The sequence below is a fragment of the Rattus norvegicus genome, chromosome 11, assembly GCF_021556685.1.
Source record: "Rattus norvegicus strain SHRSP/BbbUtx chromosome 11, alternate assembly SHRSP_T2T, whole genome shotgun sequence".
NCBI classification, from domain to species: Eukaryota; Metazoa; Chordata; class Mammalia; order Rodentia; family Muridae; genus Rattus; species Rattus norvegicus.
In genome coordinates, this window is record NC_141544.1 from 96,407,274 (window position 1) to 96,420,044 (window position 12,771).

Genomic DNA, 12,771 nt, shown 5'->3' on the forward strand with positions numbered 1-12,771 from the left:
CTTCCACTAGCCGCTCACGCTAGCGTCAGAGGCACTCACAGGTTGCAGACGGAAGTGTGCGCGTGGGTCGACGGGAGAGCGCGCTCCTCCGGCTGAGGCGCGGCCGGGCATGCGCCGCGGGCGTTTTGGCGGGAAGCGCGGGGCGGGCCGGACAATGAATGTCCGCCGTCAGAGCCAATAAAGCTGCACTGGTTTTGAATCACTGCGCGTTTCCCGCCGCTGGGGTCAGGGGTCAGGGTTCGGGTCGGGGGGCGGAGGGAAGAGCGGACGGGCGGGAGACGCCGGCGCCAGACGCGGAGGAAAGGAGCTGCGACTAGCCGCCCAGAGGCCGCCGAGCCAGCGACGCCTGAGCTAATCGAGCCGCCGTCGCCGCGCCCCCATGGCGGCCGCCAAGGTACGGTGAGGCCCGGGTGGGGCCGGGCAGGCCGAGAGGCAAGGGCCGCTATGGGCGGCCACGTGGGCGGCCCGCGCCTCGGCCTCCAACCCTCGCTGGCTTGCGTATTCCGGGCCTCTCCAGGCGCCTGGGCCTGGGATGCTCGAGGTCTTTGGGGTCGGGGAGTAAGAGCTGCTGGCCAAGACTCCGGTCTCGGGGGCTGCAGGGCGCGTGACCTTGTGGTCTGCGGAAGAACAGCCATGGCCAAACTGGGCTCTCGGCTTCACCTGGGGACCTGGAGGCGACCGATCTCCTCTGTCGTGGCCCACTTGTGATCTTTCCATTAGCGTCGGCCATCCTTCTTCCAATTGCCCCCAGATCCCTTCATTCATTAGGTCATTCCGCCTTCGGTGGGGGAAGCTCGCGATCTAGCACAGAATACAGATATTAGACGCGAGGACTCTGGGCGGGGGCGGCTTTGTTGGTGGCTCGTGTGTCGGCCGCAGCTTAGCCGCAGTGCTGAGAAACCCAACGAAAGGTTTCTATTCCTTTATCCTGTTGAGTTAGGTAGTGAGTCTGGGATTTTTCTGTATTATCAAAGCACGTGATCTTGTCCGATTTAAACATGCATGCCCTTGTGATCCTCCACGTTGGGTCAGAATCTTAGAGCTTATTTGTCGTGCTTTTCTTAGCTTCTTTCAGCTTAAATTTTCCAACTTGGGTAAAATTGCTGGAGGGATTGTAAATTCATGTAAATGCTGGTTCTCCCATAGCAGTTTATCTTCCTAGTAAACTAACAAGTGCTTGGGTATTCCTCATTAAAAACTGTAATGATTGCTCTTCCTTTTGAGTCTATCATGCTCTTTTTATGGCGGGTGTAATTTTATTTTACAGAAGAGGGAGTTTCTCCCAAGCTACTTTGCCAAGGACTTGGGTGTGTGTAACCGATTGATGTTTGAGTGTGTAGGAGGAGTGTCAAAATCCATTGTCTTGTTTCATGCTATGCTGTGGTTTTTGTGATGCTGGTTGTAAATACAGTCAGATGATGTGAAAGTTAAGACCGAAGGCTTAATTTCCAATTTGGGGAAGGCCTGTCTTCATTTTCCAGGCGCCATGTGTGATTGATGATGCCCACTGTGGACCAAATCCACCAGCCAGCAGCATCACTTCTTACTCTCTCTACACAGGACAGTCACGAGGACCACGATACTTCCACAGAGAATGCAGAGGAGTCCAACCACGACCCCCAGTTCGAGCCAATAGTTTCTCTTCCTGAGCAAGAAATTAAAACACTGGAGGAAGATGAAGAGGAACTTTTTAAGATGTAAGCCTGCTGAGGTGTCCTGGAAGTATCTTTAGGTGGACTGATGAAACAGGAAAGAGAGAGTGGACAGGAAGCTGGTCTCTGCAGGTCATGTCTTTAAAAACTTGCAATGCCCAACAACCATAGTTGGACCATTTATGTTTTCCTCTTCAATTCCTAGAGGAGCCAGCCAAGCTAGGAGTTCTGTCCCTTGTACTGTTTCTCTTTCAGGTGTAAGCCTTAGTGATACTTTCTGGCATAGTCTCTTTGTGATTTCTGTGGATTTCTGGCTTGGACTGAGCTTGATAACGGCTTTTTTAGGAAAGTGCGTGAAGTTGTATGGTCCTAGCCTTACATTGAAAATTGAACCATTTGTCTGCCAAAAACTTTGCCTGGTACCCTGCTGCCTTGTGACTAGTCTGATGAAGGGTATCCCCATGACTGTTCTGTCACCTGAGTCTCTGTAGCAGAATGTGGTGGCTCACGCCTTTAATCTCTGCGCTTGGGAGGCAACAGTAGGCATTTTTCCGTGGATAGCTGGTCTATAGAAACAGGTTCCAGGACTCCACAATGAGGCCTTTTCTGCAGGGTGGGGTCCCTTTGTTGAGCAGAGAGTCTTCCACGCTTTCCTTTTTTTCTGCTTTGTTTCCTGTTGCCTTAACTGTGTATCCTTAAAGACTGAGGCTTGTTTAGCTCTTGTTATTATTTTTTTTTTTTTTTTGGTTCTTTTTTTTGGAGCTGGGGACCGAACCCAGGGCCTTGCACTTCCTAGGCAAGCGCTCTACCACTGAGCTAAATCCCCAACCCCTCTTGTTAATTTTTATGTGTGTGTTAGTGTTTTGCCTACATTGATGTCTGTCTCTACACAATATGCTAAAGGAGGCCAGAAGAAAGTAGTGGATCCCTTGAGACTAATGTAACACAGTTGTGAGTTGCCATTTGGACCTCTGGAAGAACAGCCAGTGCTCTTAAGTGCAGAGCTGTCTCTCCAGCCTCCAGCTCATGGTTTTGCAGGTTAGAAAGTATGAGGTCTGAGAGAGTAGTGCTTGCTGTGCTGTAGACCTCCGTCTCATCTTAATGTGGCAGTGCATCATGGTACATGTAGTAAAATCAAGAGAATTTGCTAATGTCAAATTTTCAGGTATGCCCAAGATGTTAGATAAAGGTTCACGCTCTGAAGTGAGGGAGGAAGGGAGGCTTGCCCAAGGAGAGCCATAAATACACCTTTGTACTACCTAGAAGGTGATGGTCCACAGCTCTGTTTCACAGAAATCTCCCTGAGTCATGTGGTACTTGATTTTGAACACTTGATGCTGAAAGTACACCAGTGTCCTCGGTATAAGACCGCATCTTGTACCTTTATAAGGGTCTTTGAGCTTTTGCTTAAGGAGTTAAGTGAAGACACAGTCTCCCTGTGCAAGACTGAATTTGGTGGAGAGCAGAGGCTTTATAAGAGCAAATGCAGGCTACAAAGGAAGAAGGGTGCTGGCTTGGCCCAAGGGACAGGTGTGCTGGACTACTTGCTGGACTGGATACCTGAACCCTGGAGGCTATGAAAGGTTCCTCTGACAGGAAATTGTTGCTGAGCATGTGGAAGATAACATCCCTAAGGCTGATATGGGTTCAGGGCACTCGTGTGCCCTTTGCAGCTTCTTTACCTACTGTGGGCCATGAGAATCCTTAGATGTGTCTCCAGGGAAGGTCCTTTGCTATGAAGTAAAAGCAACACAATCCCTGGGTTGTATTTTGCCTAGGAATTCTCGGTGCCCAAAGGCCTTAGAAAAAGGTTTTTGGGGAGGGCATGGTGTTCAACAGTACCCATTATATTGAGTGTTGAAAGAACAGGTGTTCCTTTATGGTAATTGGTCCAGGTGTGAGTTCCCTCTCTGTCTAGATGTTTCCTTATTGGCTCTTCTTACAGGCGTGCAAAGCTGTTCCGGTTTGCTTCAGAGAATGACCTCCCAGAATGGAAGGAGCGAGGCACTGGAGACGTCAAGCTTCTGAAGCATAAGGAGAAAGGGACCATCCGCCTTCTCATGAGGAGGGACAAAACCTTGAAGATATGCGCCAACCACTATAGTAGGTCTTTATATCCTAGAGTTTTTAGGAGCTGGTTTCCAGGGGAGTGGGGGTATATTTATGATACTTGTTGAACTTAAAACAAGTCTCTGAATTGTGACAGTGAAACTTACAGAATTCAGGCTGTGGGCAAGATAGGTCCAGGCTAGATTTGGGTGGTGATATATGCACTTTCTGTTATGTTCTACTACCTCTAAGCTGTTGCCTGGGGTGATAACAGGAAGGGAACAGGGCTGGCAAGACAGTAACTGGGGAGTGCTGTTGGCCAGGTGTGGTCTTGTGCGCTTAGAAAGAGGTCTCAACAAGCTACCCCTCCCTGTTTGTCTCAGGCTTTTTAGATCCATCTTGGGCTGTGTAAAGCACATACATTTTTTACACCCTCCTTTGCCTTGAAATAATGCACTCTAGCTGGGCAGGGTTGACATCCACTCTAACCTGACCCACCTCGGACCCCTTACTGATAGCAGATCCCATCTTCACTCTGCCCCAGCTGTAGGCTGATGAGCTCTCTATAACCAATGAGGTGAGGGAGAATAGCCTTTACAGTCATCGAGATAGGAGATCCTTTAGTGGTCATGACAAGGCCAATGTCCAGACTGCAGCCAGGCCTCTGGGCACAGCAATCAGCATCTGAATACACAGTGCACAAAATCATCCTCCAACAGGGCTGCTCTTAATCCTGGTAGATTCTCTAATGCAAAAATCTACATTTTCTAAACTTGAAAAAAATCTTTTTTTTGCTTTTGGTGGGGATGGGGTCCAATGTGTAGACCAAAGAACAAATTTGTGGAATCTGTTCTTTCCTTAACACTTTCACATGAATCCTGGAATCAAACTTGGATCACTGAACTTGCGTAGCTGGTGATTTTATCTACTGGACCCATTTTTTTTTTCCTTCATGTGTGCATGTGCCATGGCCATGGCAGATGAAGAGCAACTTGTAGGAGCCGGTTGGCTCAGCTTGTAATTCTGGGGATGGGACTGATCGGGCCTGTAAAGTGCCTTTACAGTTTACAGACTGTCTTTCTGCAGGCTACACTTTTTAACCCATTGGGATCTTTTGTCTTGGGTATATAGGCAGACTGTAGATAAGATCAGGGCTTCATAGGTGGTTTGCTGAGGCGAGGGCATGAGAAAGACCTTTGCCCTCCCTATCTTACAGGTGCCTCAGTCTCCCCTCGGTCCTAATTTGGAGCTTTCCCTGAGGTGAGGGGGAATCAAGCTGCTCCCAACCCTGACTAGTCTCTGTGATCATCTCGACTTGGGCACCTGGGTGGGGCGCCTCCTCTCACCCAGGTTGTGGGTCAAGGTTGGGCATTGATCGGTCACTATTCTGTGACTGACGAGACACCATGACCATAGCAGCTCTCACAAGGCATTTAGTTGGTGGCTTGCTTAAAGTTTTAGAGGGTTGGTCCATGAGCATCATGGCAGGAAGCAGACAGGCATGGCCCTGGAGCAGTAGCTAAGTGAGAGCTTTACATCCTGATCTTAGGCACCAGTTGGAAACAGAGATGGCCTGCTGGCATCAGCCTTTGAAACAGCCCACCCCCAGGGATACACTTCTTTCAGCAAAGCCACACCTGCCCCAACAAAGCCACTCCTCCTAATCCTTTCAAACTGTTCTTTAACTGAGAACCAAGCATGCAGATCTGAGCCTCTGAGGGGCATTCACAGGTTTGGGGAAAGTGAGAATGTGGAGTATGCAGTTTCTAAGACCACTGTTGGCCTGGTGTGGCTCAGATCTCTTGAGTTCCAGCTTTAGCTGTCATGTGTGGTCAGAGGGCCTCCCTGAAATCCTGGAAATACTGCCAAGGGTACAGGGACTGTGACTGGGCATACACATCAGTGAGTGATATTCTAGATGAGCAGACTTTTCAGTGGAGGACAGTTCTGTCAATGCTTAGCTCTCCCTTGGTTCTATATAGGACCTGAAGAATTCAGAATAAATATGTCTGAGTTAGGACTTATTTTCCGTGACATACCTAGTGTTTGTCGTGGGATTCTGGTATCCATTGTTTGTGTTCTTCCTGGACTATATAGCAACTGTGATGGTCCTGCTTTCAGGCTCCTTTGCCTCTGGGTTCCCACCTTTCAATCAGCCAGGTTCGTGTTGGTGTGAGCATGTGTTTATAGCTATATGTTGGCCACCATTAGGAAGGTTTGAGCCAGAGTAGCTCCCCCTAAAACAGCAGGAGGCAGAGCCTGTCCTTCAGGATCTTGAGCTGTTTCCACATGAGGACTGCTCTAGTTTTACGCAGATGTGGTTTTCATCAGGGTGTAGTTGTGTAGACCTATATTTTAAAATCCCTTCCCAGGAGTGGAACATCTACCCCTCTTTTAGGGTTCTAATGACAGATTAAGGCGTGATGCCACCAAACCATACTCTGGGCACTGATGAGTTTATTGGGCTTTCTTAAAGAACAAAGACTATTCATCAGGCTGGATCTGGAAAGCTAGCAGGGATGATAGCTTTTCCACAGGTAAAGCCCTCTCCCTTTGTCCTTCCCAGCCTAATACTCTAGCCCTCCTGGAAGAGAGCACATGCAATTAGGGCAGAATTGCACATAAGCTGTGATAGGAGGTAGCTGGATACCTAGGTAGGGTCTCTGGCCTTAAGGGGATATAAATAGTCAAGCCCAGCTGGGATAATTTGCAAGCGGGCATAGTTGAACACTCCAGTATGGTGGTTGCTTGGCTTCAAGGGTAATCAAGTACAACAGCCTGGCTCTCACATTCCAGACTCCATGTTGACTGAAATGGGTACCCTCAATTGGTGAGCAGGTTGCTCTGGGTGGTTTGGCCACTGTCCTCACAGGCTTCTCTCCCTTAGTCACACCAATGATGGAGCTGAAGCCGAATGCTGGCAGTGACCGCGCCTGGGTCTGGAATACCCACGCCGACTTTGCTGACGAGTGTCCCAAGCCTGAGCTGCTTGCCATCCGCTTCCTAAATGCTGAGAGTAAGCAGAACTTGCCCAACTGTGGGTCACCTGCTGGGCACCTGATTTAGCCCAGAGCATACAGAGCCTCTGACATTCTAGGGATCTGTATAAACAGTTGTTGCATCCAGTTGACTCCCATCAGGTGTGTGGAACCAGAGACACACCCTAGAGTTTCCTCCTGCTGCTGCTTCTGCTTGGTTTCTGGTACCTCAAGACTGGGACACTGGTGTCCCCTACGGACGCTTAGGCACCTGTACCAGCAAAGACTGCAGAGATCTGCAAGCCCTGGCTGATCTCTCTTCCATGGGGGAATCTTTCTAGTCTGAATTGCCACAAAGCTGTGCCCTGGGGATCCTGGAGAGTCAGCAGGTACCATGGCCAATGCCCTAGTGGCTGGTGCTCTTGTGAAAGTGAGCCTTGCCCTTGGTCTGGGAGTATAGTGTATCTGGTAGCCCTTCCAACATGAGTAGAGTCTATAGTGAGAAGAGCTTTGGCCCTTGGTCATCTGGTTGTGATAGACAGCTAGCTAAGCAGAATCAGTGACCCCTGGAGGGACTCAATGCAGGTATCAAATAGTCAGAAATTGCCCTTGGGGCTGGGCGTGGTAACGCATGCCTTTAATCCCAGCACTTAGGAGGCAGAGGCAGGTCGATCTCTTGAGTTTGAGGTCAGGGCAACCAGGGATATGTAGCAGGATCCCATCTTTAACCATGAGTTGGCGCTTTAGAACCTTAGAATATTGCCAGTCTACTTTGAGAACTTTCAAACACAGTCCCTTCTCTTTTTACAGACGCACAAAAGTTCAAAACAAAGTTCGAAGAATGCAGGAAAGAAATTGAAGAGAGAGAAAAGAAAGGTGACATGGTGTCCTGGGTGCTGCGGGTGGGTGGGATGCAGTGCTTTGCAGATTCACTCTGCACCTGGCTGTAGCTCCAGTCTGGTGCTTTTTCCATCTGCCAGAGAAACAATCCGGGTGCTGTGGCTGCCTCTGCCTGTCAGGGGCAATACAGCGGCCTGGGGACACAGCCCGATGCCTTGCAGGCTTTGGCCTCCTAGCATTTGTGGTCAGTTTCAGGTACAGAGCTGAGTCACAGCTCTTTGGAACCCACCAGGAGTAAAAGGGCTTTTAAGATATATTCCTCGTTTTCTCAACGAATTCTGTTTTCTGTTCCTCTGGGGCAGACAGGCCTGGGTTAGTAAGTGACCACACATCACCAGCAGCTTGCTGGGCTCTCTGAGGCCATCTGGGGAGAGTGGTAGGTGATGCTTGGGGGAAAGGTCGAGCCTGCACTGGGTGAGTGCCAAGAGTAGTGCAGTCTCGTGGCCAGACTTCTCTGTTGTCTTACTGTGATTGCCTGTTTTTGCAGGACCAGGCAAAAATGATAATGCTGAAAAGGTGGCTGAGAAGCTGGAAGCCCTTTCAGTGAGGGAGGCCAGAGACGAGGCTGAAGAGAAGTCTGAGGAGAAGCAATGAATCATTCTGTCTTTTTCCTTTCCTTTTCTTTTTAAAAATTTGCCCCACCCTTTAAGGTTTGTTTTTATTCTGTTTTGTTTTTACAAGGGACTTTATAAAGAACTGAATTCCAACCTTCAGGTTGTTTTTTTTTTTTTTTTAACTTTTTTTTTTCCTCCAAGTTTTGACACCATTGAACATGACTTCAGAAATCCATTCCCCAGTCATGAAAATGTACTGTGCTAACTTTCTTTTCCATAGTGGAAACACTTATTTATAGTCATCAAAAATAGTGAATAAAAAATGCCTTTGAAAACCTGGACCAGCTGACAAGGCTATGTGGTGGGTGGGGAAGGTGTCTGTTTCTGGAGGTCACTGGGTGTGTGTGGCTGCTTCCTTGCTGCTGGAACTAGTGCTTTGTGCTGTTGTATGGGGGGGGGGGGGCCTCTGGTTAATAGAGCAGCAATCAGCTCATTCTTGTACTGTGCCATAGTGTGGCTATGTCTAGCCCTACAACTCTCCTGTTGGAAACGATTAGATGCTCCCAACACATCTTCAAATAGCACTCTAGGAGTCTGGACCTTGAATGCTAAATTTAGCACTGTTAGGATTAGGGACTACTTGGATAAAACCTGCCCCGTGGGGTTAGAGATGGCTCATCCGTTAGGAGTACTTGCTGCTCTTGTAGAGCATTTGAATTCAGTTTTAAGTTCACAATGGACTGAAGCTCAAGGGAATTAGACACTCTCTTCCTTGCTAGGCAAAACAAATGATTGATATATATATTTACATATATATACAGGCAAACAAAACCTGGTCTGTTGTGTGCCTTTCACAGGCTGGGAGCCATGGTGTGGCGTCTGATCACATTGCAAGATCTAGTCTCTTACTCTAGCAGATTCCAGTAGCTCTTGCTAGGTGTGGTTTTGGGCCTGGATATTTGTTGATGTTTCTTACTAAACTGATCCTGTTACATCTGACCTTGTCCTTTGTAGGGTGTGTACAAATGCCTGCCTGCCCGCCTTTCCCTCCTTCATTTCCCTCCCTTATTTTTGTATGTTAGAGACTGGGTTTCTCTGTATATCATCCCTGGCTGTACTTGAACTCCCTCTGTGGATCAGGCAGGCCTCAAACTCAAAAGATCTGCATGCTGGATTAAAGATGTGTGCCACTACAGCCCAGCTTAAAACTCTTAAAATTGTTTAACTAGTATTCAAAGTTTTCATTGTGACATTTCCACATAGATGTATTGTATGTACTTTTACCATATTCACAGCTCTCCTCCTTGCCCACCCCTGCAGAAGTACCTTTTCATTCCCCAAGCTGGTCCTTAAAAGCCAACTAAAGGCTGTCTCAGTTTTCCCCGTACCCAGAAGAGATAAGTATATGTGGTGGGTCCTGATGTAGTAGAACTAAGGCATTGGCCACAGGCAGCCATCATATACTTTATGGAAGGATTTTCCTCAAGGGAAGCCCTGGACTGAGGCATTCAGGCTTACTTCTCAGCACAGTGCAAAGTAATCCTTGGCTGTAATAACAGGCAAAGGAGCCTTTGAGTGGGGGAAATGCCCTTAGGAAGGTGTCTGTAGTTTTAAAAGGACCTCATCAAGCAGGAAGGACTTCATAAGTAGGAAGTTTCATCCTATGCCCAGTGTTTGGCCTTTCCATGTACCTGGCAGTGGAGGAGGATGGCTGTGACGCCTCCCATTCATGGAGTTAGACCCAGAAGGGTTCCTTCTCTTCTGCAGATACAGAAAGGCCCCTCCAAACTGGCTGTCCTGTGCTGTTTATTTTCTTTTTTTTTTTTTTTAAATATTTATTTATTCTCTATAAGTACACTGTCACTGTCTTCAGACACACCAGAAGAGGGCATCAGATCTCATTACAGATGGTTGTGAGCCACCATGTGGTTGCTGGGATTTGAACTCAGGACCTCTGGAAGAACAGTTAGTGCTCTTAACCACTGAGCCATCTCTCCAGCCCGCTGTTTATTTTCTAATGTACATTCAAGGAGGTGGCTTATAGATGGTGTAGCTTCAAGTCTTGAATGCCCCACTGACAACAGTTTGAAGGATGTCAACAGGTTATTGAAGCTACCTAGCCTGGTATTGTAGCCTGAGGCAGAGGCTGTACCAAGTGGGGTGAAGTCTTATTAACAGGTTTTAGGGCTATAAGAAATACACAGAGCATCCTCTTATCCATGGGGGGGGGGGGGGGCGCATTCCAAGATAGTAGATGCTGTAAACTTAAGAGGGTGCCAAGCCCTGTTTGTTACTGTGCACACACCTAAGGTAAGTTTAGAGGTCACGTAGACAGAGAGGTTAACGGTAATGAAGCCAGATACACTGCGACAGAATCAGGAGATGGTCCACCTTACTGTAGGCCTCAGGGACCTCAGTAGATTGTTCTCAGCAGATGTTTCAGAGTCCCTGGCATCACTACTGTTGCACTTTGGGGACATTTAGACACAAGCTACATGTGACAAATGAGTAGGAGATGAGTAAGCTGAGGATTCCCATCCAAGGCTGGTAAGAGCAGGATAGTATAGTTACTAAGTTAGTTAGTGTGAGAAAGTCTCATAGCCCAAGCTGGCCCTGAACTGGCTGTGTGGCTGAGGATAACTTGAATTTCAGATCCTTCTAAATGCTGGTATTGGGTACATATATGTGCCCTGTGGTGCTGGGCTGTTACATCCTGACCATTTTAGTTTTGTTTTTATATAGCTTGGCTAGCCTAGAACTCACTATGTAGACCTGGCTGGCCTCAAATTTAAGATCCACCTACCTCTGCCTTCCCAGTGCCAGGATTAAAGATACCACCACACCCAGCTTTTTAGTTTCTGAGATGAGCCTCACTGTGTAGCCAAGGTTGGCTCATCTTGACCTGAAGCAGTCTACCTGCCTTGCTCTTCCAAGAGCTGGCATCACATGAGTCCCCACACTGCTAGCTGTCAGTGGTTTATGGAATTTAATAATTTTGGACTGTGGATAGCTGGGAACATTGTAAGTCAGCCCATTGTGGGGAGTGCTACCTTCTACCTCCGTTTCAGTCCCTCTTCCGCTCCCCTAGGCTGTGCGCGTCAGGGGCCACTCTAGTAAAGGAGATCTGCCCCACCTAAGACTTCTCTAGAGTCGCTTCCATGACCAGTGTTTGCTGTTTTCCTACAAGGCTGTGGCAGTAGAGTAGTGTGGCTGTCTCGGTACCCTACATACAACATGAGAGTACTCTGGCCCAAAGGACTTCTGCAGTGGGAGCTGAGTCTTGGGGCCTCCTGAGGGACCTAGAGGTTCAGAGCTTTCTTTTTTTTTTTTTTTTTTTTTTTTTCTTTTTTTGGTCTTTTTTTCGGAGCTGGGGACCGAACCCAGGGCCTTGTGCTTCCTAGGCAAGCGCTCTACCACTGAGCTAAATCCCCAGCCCCCAGAGCTTTCTATGTTATGGGCTGTAGGACAGGATTAAAGTCCAGGCTATAGGTCGGGTGATTTAACTGAATTGTGTTCCTAATACAGAGGGCCAGCTGGATGCTCCCTGAGAGCTGAAAGGGGTTTGTATCCACTCTGCTCCCCACTGTGAGGTTACATCACCGCTTATCTTACCAAAGCTGGAAGAACTCTTGGTGACCCTGTGCTGCATCTTCTGGCATAGAATGACCAACAGAACAGAAATCTGAGAGAAAATCCATCACTGTTTATGCTGTTGGAAAGTGGCTTTCAGGAGTGGGGTGGCTGCGGGGCTCTGGGTTCTGGCTATACAGAAGGAGATAGCAGCAGCCAAGGGAAGAAGGCCCCCAGTATCTCGATATCCGGAGGGGTTGAAGTTGGAGAAGAGCCTCTGGACTGGCAGCACATTGCCCAGGCCCTTGAATAGGCTTCAAAGTAGATGTAGCCTTGTCCAGTGGCTGAAGCATGCAGTGGAGTTCTTACTCAAAACACTAAGGCTGATATGCCAGGGGAAGCCAATGCAGAAGCCTACCCTGCAGCATCCTTGGAGGGCTGGTCCACCTTAAGCAGCTGCGTCCTGGCGCAGGCAGGTGGGCTTTTCTGGCGGTGAGCGTGCACCACCTTTCTAGTCAAGGCCAATGCCAGGTTGCAAGCACTTTTCACTAGGATACTAGCCTTCCAAAGGTGTGTCTCTTACACACGCCCTCAATCAAGCCTGCAGCCTGAGCAGGACGCAGAGGAACTCAGAGACTTCTAACTCTTAGTGTGTGGAGGGCTGCGAATTGGGTAAGGTTTGGATAACCATGATACCCCTACCTTATCATAGCAGTCTCCCTCACATCCCAGTGACTGCCAGGGGACCTTCAGCCTGCCCCGAGACTGTGCTTGGGGAACATGCAGGCCCAAGAGAGCTCCCGGGTTAGGGCCTGCGGCAGCATAAAACAAACAAACAAACAAATAAATAAATAGGAAGGGAGATAGAAAGAAAGAGGAAAAAAGAATATGCTTCCCGTGGTCCTGCTGATCCGGATGGTCCCGGCGCGTGCGTGCGGCGTCCCGCTACCCCGCAAAAGAGGAGTTGGCCGCCCGGCGCTCCGCCCTCGTCCCGCCCCCGCCGCGGCCCTGCCGCCGGGTCCACCTTAAGGGGCGCGCTGACATCAGCGCGCCGCCGCCGCCGCCCGT

The 12,771-nt window shown here is 48.8% G+C and overlaps 1 protein-coding gene and 1 non-coding gene across 2 annotated transcripts; both read left to right on the plus strand.

Moving 5' to 3' along the window:
- Positions 1-238: 238 nt before the first annotated feature.
- On the plus strand, positions 239-8,472 carry Ranbp1 (RAN binding protein 1). The gene is made up of 6 exons (NM_001108324.1): positions 239-394; positions 1,561-1,697; positions 3,598-3,755; positions 6,589-6,717; positions 7,490-7,555; positions 8,067-8,472. Exons 1-6 carry the CDS (start codon positions 380-382, stop codon positions 8,171-8,173), a joined length of 612 nt encoding a protein of 203 aa, NP_001101794.1. The 5' UTR covers positions 239-379; the 3' UTR covers positions 8,174-8,472.
- Positions 7,603-7,727, plus strand: Snora77b (small nucleolar RNA, H/ACA box 77B). The gene has a single exon (XR_015633791.1). It is a non-coding gene; the product is annotated as a small nucleolar RNA SNORA77 (small nucleolar RNA).
- Positions 8,473-12,771: the final 4,299 nt, after the last annotated feature.

Coding starts and splice junctions, on each gene's coding strand:
- Ranbp1 (NM_001108324.1), top strand. Junction 1,698..3,597: donor GAAGAGGAACTTTTTAAGAT/GTAAGCCTGCTG, acceptor CTCTTCTTACAG/GCGTGCAAAGCTGTTCCGGT. Junction 7,556..8,066: donor TGAAGAGAGAGAAAAGAAAG/GTGACATGGTGT, acceptor CTGTTTTTGCAG/GACCAGGCAAAAATGATAAT.